This window comes from Tenrec ecaudatus, chromosome 9 (genome assembly GCF_050624435.1).
Source record: "Tenrec ecaudatus isolate mTenEca1 chromosome 9, mTenEca1.hap1, whole genome shotgun sequence".
Lineage (NCBI taxonomy): Eukaryota > Metazoa > Chordata > Mammalia > Afrosoricida > Tenrecidae > Tenrec > Tenrec ecaudatus.
In genome coordinates, this window is record NC_134538.1 from 159,273,620 (window position 1) to 159,293,693 (window position 20,074).

At 50.9% G+C, this 20,074-nt stretch overlaps 2 protein-coding genes across 2 annotated transcripts in view; both read left to right on the forward strand.

The window, feature by feature from the left end:
- The window catches only part of LOC142456237 (M1-specific T cell receptor beta chain-like), a 41,921-nt gene that overhangs the window by 16,235 nt on the left and 5,612 nt on the right, over nucleotides 1–20,074 (forward strand). The window lies entirely within an intron of this gene.
- LOC142456612 (anionic trypsin) lies at nucleotides 382–4,263 on the forward strand. The gene is made up of 5 exons (XM_075557764.1): nucleotides 382–421; nucleotides 1,715–1,880; nucleotides 3,301–3,554; nucleotides 3,744–3,880; nucleotides 4,114–4,263. Exons 1-5 carry the CDS (start codon nucleotides 382–384, stop codon nucleotides 4,261–4,263), a joined length of 747 nt encoding a protein of 248 aa, XP_075413879.1.

Here is a 20,074-nt window from a genome sequence, read left to right on the forward strand (position 1 = left end):
GCAGCCCGGCTGCTGGACCGGCTGTCCACTTAAGGAGGTCAGCAAGCTGTAAGGGTTTGGTCATCCAGCCGAGCCCTCTTCTTGGCCCTGTGGTGGGAGCAGGACTCTTTGCCAGGAGCAGCTGTCTCTCCCTGCATCCAGCATCCTGGTCACCTGCACATATCTCCCTGCATCCGGCATCCTGGTCACCTGCATGTCCCTCAGTGCTGATGCAACACCCTGGGAAGGGACAAGCTGTGGGTATTTGTCCTGGGGGAGGGTTGCCCCACCCCTGTCACTGACCACTCACCTGGCTGCCACCCCTGGCAATGGCCACTCACCTGGCCAATATAAGCCGAGCTCTCCAGCACCTTCACTCACACCTCTGCCACCTCTGCCACCATGACTCCATTCGTCATCCTCGCCCTGCTGGGTGCTGCCGGTGAGTGTCCACAGTCAGGTTCACCCTGCAGCCTCTCCGGGTAGACCCTGGCCCACCTGGCCTGCTGCCCTCCTGAGCAGCCTGTGAGCTGGCGTGCTGGTCCTGCTCACACCTGCTGCGCATCACCTCTGCCCCTGCTCCTGGGGTCCCCACCTTCTCCCAGTCTGTGTCCCCCTCCCCAGCATCCATCAGCATCCAGGCTTAGATGGGGGATCCTGAGGGTGGGCAGGAGGCGGTGGTCTTGGAGTGACCCCGTTGGAAAGGCTAAAGGCAGGAAGACGGAGGCGTCCCCACTGCTGCTGTCCTTGGTCCTGACCAAACCCGAACCAAACTCAGCAACCAGACAGGACAGGGCACAGGGGCAGAACCATCCCTATGAGTTTCTGAGACTGTAACAACCTCGTCTTTCTCCTGCAGAGCGGCTGGTGGCTTTGAGCTGCTGCCTTTGCAGTTAGCACCCTAATGGGTAACCACTGTGCTACCAGAGCCCCCTTAGTCCTGGCTCTCACTACCATGGAGTCAGTGCTGACTCATAGCGACCCCATCGTGGGTTCCTAAGACTACAACTGTTGACAGGAGTAGAAAGCCTCATCTTTCTCCATAGGAGCTGCTGGTGGTTTCGAACTGCCAACCGTGTGGATTGCAGCCCAACACATAATCCTGACACCACCAGGACTCCTTTAGTCCTGGCAGTGCCGTGGAAATGGCTATGGGGGCTTAGTGAGGGGAGTGGGGTGCAAAATATGGATGCCCAGCGCCTGCCCTGGATTCTCTGACTGGATTTGCTTGGTTGAGCTGGGCAGGGGTCTTTAATCTTCCAGGGAACTTGAGACTTCCCAGGGACACGGGGGTCCCTGGATGGCAATCCAGGATGGCAATTCCTGTTTGCTAACCGGCTGCATGACCACCTTTGTGCTGCCAGATGGGCCTGGGGGCCAGTGACCATCCTGCCCACACCCCAACCTTAGTCAAGCAGGGACCACCAGGCCAGGAGGCTTTCTGGATGGTCCTGAAGCCAGGAGAGTATGCCAGGAGAGGTGTGGGCTCACCATGTGGCTGGAGCCAAGGCCAGCAGGCCTGGGGATTTTTAGGGGTGGAGTCTTCTCCCAGTGCTTCTGAGGAAGTCAAGGTCTGGGCCCCTGCTGACCACAGAGACCCAGGGGCTCATTGGAATGCAGACTTGCAATGTTTCCTCCCCACTTCTCTGTGCTGCTCCGGATCTCCAGTGGTATGCTCAGCCACTGGCCTGGGCTCCGCATCCCCCTGACACCTCTCCCTCTCTCTCCTCCAAAGTTGCTTTCCCCACAAGCAATGACGATGATGACAAGATCGTCGGGGGCTACACCTGCAGGGAGAAATCCGTGCCCTACCAGGTGTCCCTCAATGCCGGCTACCACTTCTGCGGCGGCTCCCTCATCAATGACCAGTGGGTGGTGTCCGCAGCTCACTGCTACAAGTCGTAAGTGCCCAGCATGGGAGGGATAGGGGACAAGGATGTCAATGGGCCCAGAGCCAGTACCCAGGCCCTGTCCCAAAGCCCTTTGCCCTCCCAATGACCCTCTCGAGCAAAGTGGAGCAGCTTCCTGGGGTTTCCAAGAGGAATCTTGAGAGAAGCACCTCACCCATCTCCTGAGGAGCACCTGGTAGCTCTGAACTGCTGGCCTTGCTTTTAGCAGCCCAGTGCTTAGCCTGCTGCACCACCAGGGCCGCTCGACCTTAACCATACCAACCATAAAGCTCACCATCTTCAAATCAATTGCAATGCATAGTAACACTGTAGGACAGGGTAGAATTGCCCCTGTGAGTTTCAGCCGCAGAAACTCTTGACAAGAATAGACAGCTAGCTGCAGCTTTCTCCCACAGAGCGACTGGTGGTTTCGAACTGCTGACCTTGTAGTTAACAGTAGCCCAACACGGAACCATTTTGCTGTCCTAAACCAAAACTCACTGCCCCTGAGTTGATACTTAACCTGTTTACTCTGGTTAGCAGCCCAGCATGTCCCCACCACGCCACCCCAGGGCAGGGTTCTCTCTGGGTGTGGCGAGTGCAGGGGAGGACCTGCCCAGGGGCTACCCAGAACCATCTCAGCAGCATCTGAAAACCCGATGCCTGTGCCCTCAGCCAGCAACCACTTCAGAATGTTGCACAGCAGAGCCTGGCTGTGGGTGGCTTCACGCTCACCCTGGCTGGTCCGGCTGTGGGGCTCAGACTCCCATGATGTCAGAATCCCCTGGGATGCAGGAAGACTCAGATTATGCTTCCCCCCGGCCCCCAATCTCTAAGCCCTACGCCATGGGTGTCCCGGGGGCTGCATTCCCTCCATGTCCCCAGTTCCTGCTGCGGGAGCCCCTGACCGGTGGGAGGGCCACTTGCTGGAGAGGCAACTGGTCATAAGGTTGGAGGTTTGAATCTTCCCAGAGATAACACGGAAGTCAGACCTTGGAGATCCGCTTCTGAAAGATCACAGTCCCCCAACGCTGAGGGTCGAGTCTACTCCACACACACATGGGGTCATGGGAGTCAGAATGGACAGACAACCTCCAGAGGACATCAGCCCCTTTGTGGGAAAGCACCTTCTCTCTTGGGTCCATTTTCCCATGGGCTTGGGGAGCCTCTGTCCCCCAGAGTGAAGCCTGCTGCCTCAGTAGGTCCCGAGGGCTGAGTGGGCTGCAGGGGGGAAGGGGTAGTGGGACAGGTGCTGGAGGGAGAGGTGAGGAACATGTCCTACCTAGAGGCCTTCACTGCTGCCCACCACTGCCCCCTCCCCCCATCACCCCTGCCTGGATTGGACAAGCCCTGGCCATTCTGTGCTGCCAGGGGCCCATGGCCAAGCTGGGGCCCAGGGGAGCTGCCTCACCCAGGTCTCCTTCCATGGCAGCCGCATCCAGGTGAGGCTGGGTGAGCACAACATCGATGTCCTGGAAGGTGATGAGCAGTTCATCGACTCTGCCAAGGTCATCCGCCACCCTCGCTACAGCAGTTGGACCCTGGACAATGACATCATGCTGATCAAGCTGTCCTCCAAAGCCACCATCAACGCCCGGGTGGCTGCCGTGTCCCTGCCCTCAGCCTGCGCACCCGCTGGCACCGTGTGCCTCATCTCTGGCTGGGGCAACACCCTCAGCTCCGGCGGTGAGTGGGGCCCCACCACGTGCCTGGTCCCATGCCTGCAGGATGCCCGGCGCTGGGCACCGGGGGCTATAGGCTCCCCCTGCGGATGGGAGGTGTCCCCGGGGCCAGGGGTTGGGTGGGCTCTGGGAAGGTGTCCGCCCTGAAGCACAGCCCTGACGCCCCTGTCTCCCCTCTGCGCGGCCCCCACAGTGAACTACCCCGAGCTGCTGCAGTGCCTGGATGCCCCACTGCTGAGCCACGAGGAGTGTGAGGCTTCCTACCCCGGTGAGATCACTGACAGCATGGTCTGCGCTGGCTTCCTGGAGGGTGGCAAGGACTCTTGCCAGGTGAGAGCCAGGAGCACCCCGCCGCACAGCCGGCAGTGGCGGGGGATCAGGGCTGCGTGCCGGCCCCACTCCTAGGGCATCAGACTGTGGGCCCTGCCCCTTGTGCACCATCAGACTGTGGGCCCTGTGGACAGTCACACTGGGAGCCCCGCCCCCACCCTGACCCCACGCAGACTCAACCTGGGTGCCGCCACCCCCGCTCCCACCTCCTGAACACTCGGCCTCTCCCCCAGGGTGACTCTGGTGGCCCCGTGGTCTGCAACGGCGAGCTGCAGGGCGTGGTGTCCTGGGGCTACGGCTGCGCGCAGAAGGGCAGGCCCGGAGTGTACACCAAAGTCTGCAACTTCGTGGATTGGATCCAGGAGACCATGGCTGCCAACTGAGGCCCCTGCCCCTGCCCCTGCCCTTGCCCCTGACCCTGTAGCAATCAATAAACGGACCCTGCTTTAAGTCCCTGTCTGCGGCTGTTTCCTACCCCACACTCTGGGGTTGTCCTACACAGGTGGAGGTCAGATGGGATGCTCTCCCAGCTCCCCAAGTGTTACCAGGACCCCAGGGCCCCCATGTGTCCCTGTTTAAGCAGTTTTGGAGGTCAGGGAGTGCTGTCTCCAGAGAAATAAAATGTGTACTGGCTTCAAGTGCTTCAGACACCTCCTACCACGGCCACCTGTCACACCCATCTCTCCATCTGCCTCTGACCATGGGCACCTCTCATGCCCCAGGTTTCCCCATGCACCTCCAACCCTGGGGGAACCTCTCATTCTCCAGAAAACACACCTGAGGAAAGGTGAGCCCAGACACCTTGGCCCCTTGCTGACCCCCATCCACACCTGCTCTGCCAAACCCATGCCCCCTCCTGGCAGCCATCCTGCCTGCTGAGAGACTCGGGTGTGCATGCACTTGTGACATAAACAGGGGCACAGTTCCAAGGCCCCGACTTGTGTTAGCACATCTGTTCCCCAACCCTACTCACCAGGAACTATAAGAACCGACCTAAAAGCAGCCCCCCACCCCCGCCCCCACCCCATCCGGTCAGTCTGTAGGACTGTGGTGGCCAGAAGCTATGCTCCCAGGGTTTCAAACACCAGCAGGGTTCCTCCAGGTGGACCCGCCTGACCGGGACCAGAATAAGATGAAAAGAGACCACCAAGAAAGGCTTGGCTACGTGGAAAATCAGCCAGTGAGAGCCCCAGACTCCCACGTGACATGGGCCGCCCCTGGTCAGGGTACAACAGCCAGCAACTGTGACACCACCAGGAGCTAAGAGGACTTGTTTTCCCCTGTGGACTCGTCCTTCTCACTGAAACCCCAAGCCGTAGCACAGAAGGTCTTGACCGGTGGATTGAGGCCCCTGAGGGGGTTGAACAACCATACCACAGGGGTCACCTAATACATCCTGCCTATCAGATATTTACATTATGATTCCTAGCAGTAGCGAAATTACAGCGAAAATAATTGTATGGTTGGGGGTCACCACAACATGAGGAACTGTATGAAAGGGTCGTGGCGTGAGGGAGGTTGAGAACCGCTGCCTTAGAAGCTGCTCCATAGGCTTTCGGAGGCAGTCGGTCTTTCTGGAAGCTCACTACTGCATCCTTCTCCTATGGAGTGGCTGGCGGGCCTGAACTGCAGACAGTCCAGTGCGTCACCCGGTGCTTAACACCCAGTGCCACTGTGCCAGCTTCTTGTAGTTATTGCTACACAGTGGCCGGTCAGTTATAACTCACAGGGACGCCACGTGCAACAGAAGGAAGCTCTGCTGGCCCTTCGCCTTCCTCTTGTTCCTTGCTCTGGGCCGGCCCGTTGCTGTAGCCACCGTGTCAGTGCCTCTACTTCAAGGTCTTCCTCTGCTCTGCTGACCCTCTACTGTGGGGAAAGGGCACAATATCCTTTTCCAAGGATGGTCTTTCCTAAGAATATGTCCAAAGTACGTCAGATGGAGTCCTGCCATCTTCCTTCTAAGGAGCATTCCAGCGGTCTTTCTTCTGAGAGAGATCCCTTTGCTCTCTGGCAGCCCACGGTACTTTCAAGATGCTCCGCTGGTGCCATAGCATAAATGCACCAAGCTTCCTTTGGTCTTCTTAGTCGCTGTCCTGCTGGTGCGGAGGCACTTGGGGATGAGAGGTGCCCATGGTCAGAGGCGGGTGGGGAGACAAGAGGGTGACAGGCGCCCATGGATGGAGGTGTCTGAAGCACTTGAAGCCAGGCTGCACTTCATTTCTCTGGAAACAGCTCCCCGCCACCCTGCTTAAACAGGAGCACGTGGGATAAGAGTCCTTAATAGAGCCCGGTTTTCTCATTGATGATCTTTGTAGCTCTGAGGTTTACATTCAGCTCTATGATCCATCTTGAGTTCGTTTTTGTGCACGGGGTGAGTTATCAATCTTCTCAAGATAGAGATCCAATTTTGCCGGCACCATTTGTTGAAGAGACTGTAGCTTTTTTCCTTTTTTAAAAAAACTTCATCAAGGATCAATTGTCTGACTGTGCATGAGTTTACTTCTGGGATCTCTCTGCCCGGCTCCATTGGTCTACATAGGGATCATTGTTCTAGTACCATGCTGGTTTAACTGCTGTGACTGTGTAATCATTTTCTGAAGTTGGGAAGTGAGGAATTTTGACATTTTCGCTATATTAAGTCTTCCTATCTATGAGCAGAAAAAAGATTGAAGTTGTCAAGGATTTTGTCTTTCTTGGATCCACAATCAATGCTCATGGAAGAAGCAGTCAGGAGATCAGAAGACGTATTGCATTAGGTAAATCTGCTGCACAGGAACTCTTTCGAGTATTGAAAAGCAAGGAGGTTGCTTTGAGGACTAAGGTGTACCTGACCCAATTTTTCAATTGCCTCAGATGTGTGTGAAAGTTAGACATTGAATAAGGAAGACTGAAGAATCGATGCAACTGAGTTGTGATGCTGGAAAAGAACACGTGGACTTCCGAAAGGACTCACAGTTCTGTCTTGGACGAAGTACAGCCAGGGTACTCCTTAGAGGCAAGGATGGTGAGACTTTGTCTTACATACATAGGACATGTTGTCTGAAGAGCCCAGTCCCTGGTGGAGAACATCATGCTTCGTAAAGTTGAGGGGCCCTGAACTTTAATGAGATGTAATGACACAGGTTGCCCCAATGGGCTCAAGCAAAGGAACAATTGTGAGGATAGTGTAGGACCAGGCCATGTTTCATTCATTATGGGTCCACTCAAAGGCACATAACAACAACAATATTTATGAACATAGATGATTCTTCCATTGTGTTTTGGTTTCGTGTAGTAGCTTACTGTAGTTTTCCTTGTGCAAGTCTTTTGTTTCTCTGGTTAAGTTAATTCCTAATTGTTTTGATCTTTTGTATGGCTCTTGTAAATGGCATTGTGTTCTTTATTTCTTTTCCATGATCTCTTCATTAGATCAGATTGATTTTTTGTAAAAATCAGATTGATTTTTTGGTAAGATTGATTTTTGTAAGTTAATCATGTACCCTGACACATTGCCAAATCTCTCTAGTGTTTCCAAGATTTTTGTTGGGTCTTTGGATTTTCTATGTACAGAATCAAATCACCTGTGAACCGTAAGAGTTCCAATTCTTCTTTGCCCACTTGGATTCCTTTGGTTTCTTTCTGTTGTCTACTGTCTCTGGCTAGGACTCCCAACATAATGTTGAAAACGAGTGGAGATAAGGGGTACCTTTGTCTGGTTCCTCTAGGAAAATGTTTTCCATTCTTCCCCTTGAGCCACATGTTAGCCATTCGGCCTTTCATCCATGGGCTTTGTGGTGTTGGGAGTTCCCCTTCTCTTCCTGCTTTGCTGACTGTTGGTGATGAATATTGCAAATGCCTTTTCTGCATTGACCGATAGATTCTCGTGGGTTTTCTCTTTTGCTTTGTCCGTATGATCTCCTGAGCACTGCTTCAATGACTGCTGATTGTGCATCCAAGAAGAATGAAATCCCGGGCAACATCAGCATTGCTCCATTTATCGTGATGTGATCTGTTAGCATCGTTGGGAGGATTACTACCTTCTTTACATTGAATTGCAATCCATACTGCAGGCTTCCGTCTTTGATTTTCATTCGCAAGTGCCTCAAGTCTTCTCTGCTATCAAAAAGCAAGGCTGTGTCAGCTATATACCACAGGTTGTAAGACTCCTCCCAATCCCAATATCACGTTCCTCTTCACCTCGTCCTGCTCCTTGGCTTATTTGTTCAGTATCCAGATTGACTGACCATACAGTGTTTCATTCGGTTGTACATGGGTGAGGTCATTGTGGGTCAGAGAGTCGATGGCACCTACCAACAACAACAAGGCAGATCGACTAAGGATGGTGAGAGGATACAGATCTGATGTGCACCTTTCTTGATTTTGAACCATGCGGTGGTCCCTATTTTTATTGAAATAACTGTCTCTCCTTCCATGTACAAGTCCTCCAGGAGCATAGATTATCCTTCTGGATTTCCTATTCGTTTGGATATTATCCAGAGTCTATTATGATCCACACCATTGGGTGCCTTTTCATAGTCAATAAAATACAAGTAAGCATCTTTCTGATAGCCTCTCCTTTCAGCCCAAACCCGTCTGAGCCCAGCAACGGTAGTCCTCACGCCATGTCCTCGTCTGAATCCGGCCTGAATTTCTGGCAGCTCCCTGTTGATGTGCAACTTTGACCATTATTTAACTATCTTGAACAAAATTTTACTTGGGTGTGATATCTATGGTTGAGCTCAATCATTTCTCTTTTCTGTTGGGTCACCTTTCTTTAAAGTGGGCATAAATATGGACCTCTTACAGTCAGTCAGCACAAAAGAGAGAGACTCTCAAGGAGATGAATTGGCACTGTGCCTGCCACAACGGGCTCCAACATAACAACAATTGCGATTCATGATTGATCACTGTTTCCTTCTATTGTCCATGGGATCCCTATGAGTTAGAGACCACGCGACGGTACCTAACAACAAGAACGCAGTCGGTAGGCCACATTTCTCGGCATAGGTGAGTAAGGGCATCAGCTTGTTGAAACACTGGTTCCTGGCAGCTTATTTTTCATTAATGCCTTTAGTGCCATTCGGACTTCTTCCTTCCCTGTCATTAGGTCTTGATTAGATGCTACCTTTCTTAACTGGTTGAGTACTAACGAATTCTTTGTTACAGGAGCTCTGGGCATTCCTTCCACCTTCTTTTGATGCTTCCTTCAGTGTTCGTTGTTTTGCCTGTACAGTCCTTCAGTATTTCAGCTTGAGGCTTAGGTATGTTTCTTCATATTTCTCAGCTTGAGATGTGCTGAGCATGTCCTTCTTTGTGGCTTTCCAGCTCCAGGTCTTCGCACATTTCGTAATAAAACGTTACTTTGCCTGCTCCAGCTGCCCTGGAAAACTTTCTCTTCCACTTGTCTGCCATCAATTCTCTCGTTCACATTAGAAACTCGATTTAACAACAAGTTTCAGGGTTTCTTTGACATTCACGTTGGTCTTTTCTTTCCTTCTTGTTTGTTTGTTTGTTTGCTTTGGAAAATAACCTTGCGCTTTCTTCATGTATGGAGTTCTTGATGTTATCCCACAACTTGTCATTAGATTTCAATGTTTCAAATCTGTTCTTGAGATGCTTCCTAAATTCAAGGAGGATATGCTCAAGGTCAGATTTGACTTTCATGACCTTGGTTTCGTTTTCTTCTTCTTCTTCTTCTTCTTCTTTCGTTTTCTTCATCTTTAACCTGAACTTGTGAATGAGCAACTTGCATGACTGTGGTCTGTGTCACAGTCAGCCCTTGTACTACTTTTGGCTGCTGATATCAAACTTCTCTTCCCACAGGTGTGTTCAGTTTGATTCCTGGTCATCCCATCTACCAAGGTCCACGTGTATAATTGCCATTTATGTTATCAAAGAATGGTACTTGCAATGAAGAAGTCATTGGTCTTGCAACATTTTATCATGTAATCTTCCGCACCCCTTCTATCACGAAGGCCTCGTTTTCCAACTACTGATCCTTCCTCTTTGTTTCCACCTTTCAAATTCCACTTACCCGTAATTATAAATGCATCCTGATTACATTTTGGGTTAATTTCAGACTGAAGAATTTGGTAGGATTCTTCAATTCCTTCATCCTGTGCTTTAGAGGGTTCAGAAATTTGAATAATAGTTCTCTTACCTGGACATCCTTGTAAGGGCATAGATATGATCCTACTACAGACAGCATTGTGCTTCAAGATAGACCTTGGATTTTTTTTAAGATGATGAAGGTGATGCCATCCCTTTTGAATTCATCAATCCTGACATAGTGAGTGAGCCATATTGTATCCAGGTTCAAAATGGTCGGTATCAGTCAACTTCAACTCACTTGTGCCTAGGATATCAATATCCATGCCTTCAATTTCATTGTGGAAGACTTCCCATTTTCCTGGTTACATATTCTCGCTTTGAGTGAAACTCATCAGGAAATAAAAGTCCCAGAAGTTTTATACCATCCAACTCATTACAGTCAGCTCTATTAGGGGGGTGAGGGGGGCAGCTCTCCCAGAGGGGTATTTTGAGTGTCCTCCAACCTTCATCTTCCAGCACTGCATGTGAAATTGTGCTACTGGCGGTCACACATTTTTCAGTGATGAACCCTGGGCAGTGGACAACCTACTTCTCCTTCCCATTCTCTTAATCACCCAGAAGCTCTGCTCAATCCATTCCCTTTGCATGACCAGCTGGTGTTTGAAATACCAATGACAGAGCTTCCTGTGACACACAAGCCACTATAGTACAACACACTGACAGACGGCCAGTGGCAAAAGCCCCATGAAACAAACTCACTGCCATCAAGTCCATGCCGATTGATGGTGACCCATAGGACAGGGAAGAACTGTCCTGGGTGTTTCTGAGACTGTAACTCTTTATGGGAGTAGAAATCCCCGTCTTTCTCCCTCAGAGAAAGCAGCCTGCTGTGTAACCACTATGCCCCCCCCCCCAGGCTCCTGAACAACCCCATAAAAACCAAACACTCTGCCATTGAGTCAATGCTGACTCATAGCACCCCCTATGGATTTCTGAAGCTGTAACTGCTTAGAGACGTAGAAAGCTCAGTCTTTCTCCCTCAACAGCCCGTAGGGAGGTGTTAGTACCATCCCATGTTAATGGTAAGCAGAGTGGGCTTCCTGGAGTTCCTGGCTTGGGATGGGTTTGGGACCCACGCATCACTCTGAATGGGGTGGGTTTTGACACTGGGTGGGTCTACCTAGGGCCCAGAATGCAATTCCACTGGACATCTGGGCCCCCGGCCCAGCTTATTCCTTCATCATATATGGCTTTGGCCAGACTACATGCATGGCTTTGGGCTTCTTCTTGGGGAGAATTGTGAGATTTCAGGCAGAAATGGGAGCATATTCCACAGTGCTTTGCTGTTTGTGTTTGCTCTCTTGCTCGCACCTGAGTCATGCCTACTCACACCTACACATGCCTACTCACACTTGAGTCACACCCACTCAAGCCTACTCACACCTGCTCATGCCTGTTCACACCTGAGCCACACCCACTCACACCTGAGCCATGCCTACTCACACCTGAGCCACCACACCTACTCACATCTGAGTCACACCTACTCACAGTTAAGCCATACCTACTCACACCTTAGTCACCCTACTCACACCTGAGCCATACTTACTCACACTTCAATCACCCTACTTACACCTACTCACTCCTAGTCAAGCCTACTCATGCCTATTCACACCTGAGCCATACCTACTCACACCTGAGTCATGCCTACTCACACCTGAGCCATGCCTACTCAAGCCTGCTAATCCCTGAGCCATACCTACTCATGCCTGCTCACATATAAGTCACAGCTACTCACCCCTAAGCCACACTTACTCATGCCTACTCACACCTGAGTCAGGAACAAGCTCCCCTCCTTCCTCCCCAAAGTCCAGGCACCTGCCCCTCTCACCTTCCAGCTGCGTACAATGTGAGCAAGGGCTGCCTCCTGCTGGTCACGTTGAGTGTGGCTCAACACAGGAACACTGACCTGGTTGCACAAAGAGAACCAGGTACAGAAACCAATGTAGTGGGGTCAATTGTGACTTCTATGTGAAGGCTAGCCTTCTGTGTGAGTCAGACAGGCCTCTTGTTGATCCCTGAAAGGAAACGTTTGCTTTCATGGGTAGCACCTTCAGGTCAGCTCCAATTCACAGCCACCCGTGTACAGCAGAACAAAACATGGCCTGGCCCTGCGCCCATCTGACCACCACTGCCCGTTTGAGCCTGTAGTGACAGCTGCAGTGTCAGTCCATCTCGATGAGGGCCTTCCTCTCTTTTGCTGCCCCTTTACTTGACCAAGCATGATGCCCTTCTGAGGGGAGTGGTCCCTCCTGACAATATGTCCAAAGTACGTGAGATGGAGTCTTGTCATCTTTCTAAGGAGAATTCCAGCTACAGTTCCTTCATGACGCATTGAATAGTTCTTCGGGCAGTCCATGGTACTTTCATATTTGTGTTAGTCTAGGCTGACTACAGAAACACATCCAGAGGCACTCAAATATGTGTGTAAGAAAGAGCTTTATATACAAGACCAGTTGAGTGTTGAGAAAACATCCCCCAGCCCAGTCCAGATCAAGTCCATAAGTCCGATATTAGGCCAGATGTCTGATACCAATCTATAAAGTCCTCTTCAGACTCATGAAACACAAGCAATGACATTGACTGCAGGAAGATCACAGGCCAGTTGTTGGGAAGTCTTGTGGATCCAGTGGCATTGTCAGCATCTTAGTACTGACAGGGGTCTCCGTGTGGCTTCTCCGGCTCCTGAGGTCTGGCTCCATCAGCCTCTCTCCATGCGGCTTCTCCACAGGGATGACCCACAGGGAGTGCGCCTGGTCCTGCCTCAGTGAGCTATTTATCCTCTTAGTACCTCCAAATGTGGTCATCAAGCTACTACCTGATTGACAGGCTAGACTTCACCCCTTCACTCTGAAATCTCAAATTGACACCAGATGATGTAACTACCACAGTATTCTTCATCAGCAGCCCATTCAGATATATCCTTCCTCCACGGTCTTCCTCACCCACAGGCATGTGAGGAGATTGAACATATCATGGCATTACCATAGTCTCTCTGGTCTTACTTGGCTTCCAGGTTTACAACATGGTTGAAAGTGAACGACATTTTTCAATAGCCTTATTGATATAATATCACATGTCATACACATCCATCATTAAGTCGCTTTTAAGGAGAGTTGTAGCTACATCATGACACTCAGTCCTAGTGCTCCCCCACCTTCCGCATACATGATTTGCTCCCCAGCTCCCTCACACCTCCCCACCGTGCACCCTCAATAAACCATGGCATCCGTTACTGTCTCTTCACACCCACTCCTTCTGTGATTTACAAACTGGGAAACCCAACAGAAATGATCAAAAACTGAAACAGAAGGGAAAATAATTGTCATCATATAGAGATAAAACTAAAATAAAGAATAAGAAAGAAAATGCCACCAGTGATGTTAAAAGGCCAGTGAAAGAATTTCTGCCGTGGAACAAGTGAGAAATTGCGAGCCTGGCGTGAAACCGGGTTGGGTCAAGAGGGAAGTCGACTGACGGAAATGTCTGCTTGGTTGGCCACGCAAAGGAGCACGTGGGGGCTTGAGTTGCAAAGATGGCGCCCAAGCAGCACGCTTAGGGGGTTGCGTGGGCAGGGAGACTCAGTGGAGGTTCTCAGACAAGAAGGTGCTCTCTGGAGCTGAATGGATAAAGCAAGCTGAGTGCCTTTAGGGTGCACAGTTCTGAGTCTGAGCATGTTCACGGGAATTTTGTTTTCTCTTAGCTTTAACACGGCTGTTGGGGGGACAAGATGGCAGACATCTCCTCTCCAGTGTATCCACGATAAGTCAGCTGAAGGGCGAGGCGTCCAGATCCAGGGACACGCAAGTCAACCAATGTGGTGGAAACTAGTCCTCAGCCCCAAACTCAGCTCAACTCAATCCACTGCCCTCCCGTCTCTACTCGCACTGACCCAATAGAACAGAGCAGAACTGCCCTTTTTGCGTTTCCGAGGCTATAAATCTTGACTGGACCAGAAAGCCCCCTCTTTCTCCTGAGGATCGGCTCACGGATTAAACAGCCTACCTCAGGGGTGGGGACTGGCTAGGGGCCCGATGTCTATATAACCCACAGCACCAGCACGCTCCTTTCTCAACCCCAACCTCTTACACTTTTTCCAGAACTCCTGGAGCAAATGCTGCCAAGAAGTATTGTCTTAGGCAATTATGCCATCTAGCGGGCTCTGTCTGATTTTAGGTGCCTGTCGCCATGGCTGGATCAGGCGCCTTCGTCTTCAAAGTGATGTCTCTGCTTTTCCACGCTGTAAAGAGCTCTTGTACAGCAGACTGGCCGAACACATCATTTGATTTCTTTTTCCGTTTATCTCCTCTGCCCAACATATTTATAGAGAGTGAGACTGTGGTGGGCGCTCGTCCACTCTGTCTCATGCCTGTTCAGCCTGCATGTCTATGCACGCACCTACTTGTAAGCCACCATCATGGCAGGGCTGTCGATACCACCACACGTACTTCTGCTGCCTTGAACCCTTGCACACTTCCCAGGGTCTTGGCTGTCTCCATCATTTTTTGCTGGCCTCCCTCTTGTTGAACCTTGCCTTTTCCTTCCCCCAAATGAACATGTGTCTACCTGCTAGCCCGTGACTTCCACCCTCTCCCATCCCCTACCCACCCTACAAAAAAAAACCCTAAAGAAAAGAAAACTATTCAGGTTCATTTCCAATGACATTGATTCCAGCACACAGTGACTCTATAGGGTAGGGTAGAACTGCCCCTGTGGGTTTCTGAGGCTGTAAATCTTGACAGGAGCAGAAAGTGCCATCTTCCTCCCTCCGAGTGAATCGTGAGTTTTGTACCGCTGGCCTTGCAGTTAGTGAACCAGTGTGGAACCCACTGCGCTTCCAGGACTCCTTCTCCCAGCCCAGGCAGCCATCCAAGACTGCTGCTGTCTGTGTGGAAACCTTTGGTTGATTTTTCACAGCAGTGGTCTCATACAATTTTTGTCCTTTTGTGATTCACTGATTTCACTCAGCATCAGGTCCTCCTGGTTCATCGGTGTTAGGAGGTGCTTTGCAGATCCATTCTTATTCTTTAACATTACAGAGTATTCACCTGCACGTACATACCAGAGCTTATTCACCAAGTCTTCCACCTAGGGACATCGAGGTTGCTTCCAGCTTCTTCATCTATTGCGAACACCATTGTGATAAACATGGGTGTGCATGTATCTGTTCGGGTCACTGCTCTTATTGATCTGTGACACAACCAATTGGGGTGATTGCCAGGTCATATGGCATTTCGAGTCCCAAGTGTGGTAATTACATAATTGCATATCAACTTGAGGATATTAAGAGTGAAGGGGTGGAGTCTAGCGTGTCAATGAGGTCACAGCCTAATGATACCTCCTTGTGGGCATGAGCTTCTCATGAGGCTTCTGGGAATGTTCTATCTCTTGATTCTGCAAGTCTCTCTCTCTCTCTCTCTCTCGCTCTCTCCTTTCATCTGCCATGTGGAGTTCCACTGAGAACTGAATGAGCCATGAGTAAAGACTGGAGAGACAGCCCTGTGATGCTTCCCCTGCCACTGGATCCACAAGAGTTTTGACCCACCGGCCTGTGATCTTCCTGCATTCTGCGTCACTGTGAGTGGCAACATGAGTCTGAAGAGAAGGTTATGGACTACTATCTGGCATAAGGGCTAATATCGGACTTATGGACTTGATCGGGGTTGGGCTGGGATGTAGTCTCAATATACAATTACTCTTCCATGTAAAGCATTTTCTTATACATATATGCAGACCCCTGGATTTGTTTCCCTAGCCAACCTGGACTGACACAGCAAGTTTTTGAGGACCCGGCATTCTGCTTTGCATAGAGCAGGAAGGAAGTTGAAGAGGGAGTGAGAGAGAGAAATCCTCCACAGATGGGCCACCCTGCATGGAGACATGACTGACAGGTTGGACTCCACCTCTACCTTCCCAGATAGGGCACGTTGGCACATAACCCAACCTACATGTCCACCACTGCCAGCACCATTTGTGAGAGACTGTCTCTTCCCCGACTGAGTGTTTTGGGGCCCTTTGCTGTCTGTAGGTGGACGGAAGTCACTTCGTTTCTAGACTGCTGCTTCCTTGAACAAGGACTGTGGATCCAACCAAAGTAAAATCCTTGGCGAGATCAATCTCTTCTCCCTCTATGGTGACGTTGTCTGTTGGTCCAGTTGTGAAGACTGAGATTTTGTTTTCTTCACATTGAGATGTAACATATACTGACGTTGATCTGAAACTTTTACTTCGAAGGTACATTATGGGGATGTGAAAGGGTCGACATCTTGACTGCAACAACGGGCTCAGACCTGGTAACCATTCTTCAGGTGGTGCAGGGCCTGGCGCGTCCCCTTCCACCGTCCATGTGGTCACCAAGCTCGGAAGGGAGGCCAGGGCACCTAGCAAATGTCATAAACAGGGGGACGAGTGAAACAGGAGAGCATGACGAAAAAGAACAGACGATGTTTGAAGCGGATGGTGTTGTGTCTGATGCAGAAGGGAAGGCAGCTCCCCTGGTGTCAAAAGCCATGCTTGTTGTAGTTCACGGCACCAGAGCCCCTTCTCTGTCCCTGCCAATAGGCTGCACAAGCAGAATATCTTTCATTCTCCTTTTCGTCCCTGCCCTCACACCAAAGACATCACGTGGGTGTTGGCATCTCTCTGCGAACCTTTTCCTAGTCCCATGAGACAGAATCAATTCGGTGGCAGTGGGTTTTAGGCTTGCACACGCCAACCAAGGTGTAAGGGTGCTTGCTTCACTCACCCTTGCCATTAGGATAGACGGTCCTTATGTTGAAATCTCGAGAGTCAAGTTGATGGAAAGCTGCTTTTGCACTTACCGTGTGAGATGTGTTTCCTCTTCTGTGATTAAGCACCACCAGGGTCTCTTCGTTCTCAGAGCGTCTACCCTTTGTCCATTTCCATTGAGCTCTTGGATTACTGTCCTCTTGGACTCTAGGAGTGCAATGTGTTAAGGAGAGTGGCCCTTGAGATGAGAATTGCAAATGTCTTCCCCAGATTGTCTGTCATTTCTCTGTTCATTTGGCGTCTATTTTGTTAGTGCAGCTATGTCATCTTCATTTATTCTGGATTATCTTCTTTTTCTTATGGATTTAAAGTCATAGTTTCATCCCCTTACAGAAGGGTTGGTCGCAGGGAGGAGATGAGCCAGTCAGTGTGCAGTATAGCACAGATGAAACATCCAACATTCCTCTAGCTCTTTAATGCTTCCTCCCTACCACTCTTATGATCCCAATTCTTACTAATCTGGCTAGACCAGAAGATGTACACTGGTACAGATAAGAGCTGGAAACATGGGGAATGCAGGACAGACAAAACCCTCAGGACCAATAATGAGAGTAGTGATACCAGGAGGTAAAGGGAAGGTGGGGGGAGAAATGAGGAACCGATAGCAATTAGCTACATATAACCCCCTCCCTGGGGGATGGATAACAGAAAAGTGTGTGAAGGGAGACCTTGGTCAGTCTAAGACATGACAAAATAATAATTCATAAATTATCAAGGGTTCATGAGGGAGGAGGGTAGGAAAGGGAGGGGAGAAATGAGGAGCTGATACGAAGGACTCAAGTAGAAAGCAAATGTTTTGAGGATGATTAGGGCAACAAATGTACGACTGTGCTTGACACAATGGATGGATGGATGGATTGTGATAAGAGTTGTACGAGCCCCCAATAATTAAAAATAAATAAAGTCATAGCTTAAAAAGCCTTCAGCACCCTGTGGTGATAAAGGAACTTTCTATATTTTCTTCTAGTACATTTATGATTGCGTTTCTCAGCATGCAAATGCTTCACCTATTAGAGAGCTACAGGCCTGTGGATGCTAGACTCTTATCCAACTCTGCCTTCTTCCAGGCCCACCTGGGTTTCAGGGTTTTGTGTGTTTGTTTGTTTGTTTGTTTGTTTGTTTAAACATCCATCCTCATCCCATTGCCAACCCCTCCGTTGTTGTTATCAGGTGTCATTGAGTCTGCTCAACTCACTGTGACCCTACGCACAACAGAGGAGCCTCCGCCCAGTCCTGCAGCACACTCACAGCTTTCTGTGTGTCACGGGTCTCTTGGGGGCTTTCTGAGCTCCTCCATTGTTTGGTTACTCAACACCCAGCGCTGAATTATTTGAGTCATTGATGTTTTGGAAAATACTTTCACAAGCTGTAGGGAAGACCCCCTCACCTCCTTCTTTATGCGATGTTCCAGGATGTGCTTTTGTTGTTGTTTGTCTTTTGTACCTTTGACTTGTAGGATATGCAACACAGAAAGAAGAGAAATAATTCTGTGGACACATGTGTCATTTACATGTGCGATGTTCAGCATAATGCTAGACAGGTCTATAGTGGGCGGTGAGGAGGCACACGCCCCTTAGAATCGTCAGCCCTGTGGGAGCAAGACAGCAGCATAGACCCAATGGCACATTCAGAAGGCTTAGAGAAGAAAGATGACTAGAAACCAGAAGCACCAGAGGAGGTGGACTGGAGGGTGTGTTCGTGTGCAGACTGCAATCGAGGACATGAAACAAAATGGGTATGAATCATTGAATGGAAAACCGATCTGCTCTTCCTACCTCCACCAGATTCATAAGAAGTTGTTTTTAAAATCATCATCAAATAAATGCATCCAAACATGCTGGACCTCAGGCAGGTCTGCCTCAATGGGCTGTCTTTCTGTGCACAGTGTCCCGGGGTCAGCCTTGCAGGGGACAGTTCTGAGCAGCCTGGCTTCCGCCTCTTGGTGCAGGGCACAGAGATGAAGCCTCCCCTGAGATCCAGCCTCTCCGGGGTAAGGGCTCAGAAAGAAGGGGCCAGTTTTCCCTCGGCTACGTAGAGGACCTCTGAAGAAAGTCCCAGCTATGGGTTTTCAAAATATCAGCCGCTGGGAGGCCAGGCTTGCTGAGTGCACCCTGAGCTGAGCGGACTCCAGGCAGCTGGTTTAGTTCTGCTTTGCTGTTCCTGGAACAGGGCCCTGCATCCACAAAGGAACCGGCTACACTGGCGCCCCAGCTTCCGCATCAGGCTGCCCACTCCCTGGGCTTCAGATGCTACAGAGCAAGGACAGAGGGGGGCGCCTTAGGGTGCTGGGGCTCCAGGGGCCCTAACACTGTGGGTAGAGATTCTGCTCCTATATGTCCTCCCTCCCAGGGCCCCGACACCACCCAACACCTTCCCTGCACCTCCCCCAGGCGCAACTTCACCCGTACAGCCCCTGTCAGGGGACAAGCTCAGTGGAAACCCCCCAGGAGGTGCACACAGCACACGTGCAGGGGCGCTGGGACTTCACGGGCCTGGAAGCAAGTTCACAAGCAAGGGCACCCTGATGAGATGGGTGCCCCCTGGTGGAGTGGATGTCCCCTGGTGGGATGGACACCACCTAATTTGATGGGCAGCCCCTGCTGTAGTGGATGCCCCCTGGTGGCAGGGGAGTCCCTTGGTGGAGTGGATGCCCCCTGGTGGGATGGACAGCCCCTACTGTAGTGAATGCCCGTGGTGGATGGGCGCCTCTGGTGGAGTGAATGCCCTCTGGTGGGATAGGTGTCCCTGGTGGGATGGTCTCAAGGATGTTCACCAAGGTCTCCATCCCAAGGTCACCTTGTGCAAGGAAAGAAAACCCTCCACCTTTAACTTGTAGATTTTCTGTCCTTGAGGGAGGGAGAAGGGAAGGTGACATGACTGTCCAGTTACCTTCAGCTCAATGAGGGAGGACAGTGTCCAGCAAAGACTGTGGGGGCAGTGAGCAAGGGCACTGGGGACACGCTGCTCCAACACACACTTGTATCTGAAGCACACCTGCCCTGACCAGCTCAGCTCACATTCACCCTGATACACCCACCAGACCAGACCAGCTCACACCCACCCTGACCAGACCCAGTTCACACCCACGCTGCCTGGTCCTGGTTGGCTGGGCTGGTGAGCACTCAGCTCCCGTGACCCTGGAGGGTTAGGTTAAGACAGGCAGATGGAATCTGGGTTCCAGGAGTGTGGCCCTGAAGTGTGGACAGGACCCCTCAGCCTGAAGCAGGGCTGAGGTGGTTCCCCAGCAGACTGCAGGGGTTGACAGAGAGCAGGAGACCCCAGTGCAGGGGGTGGGGCCTCATGAGAAAAGCCAGCCCC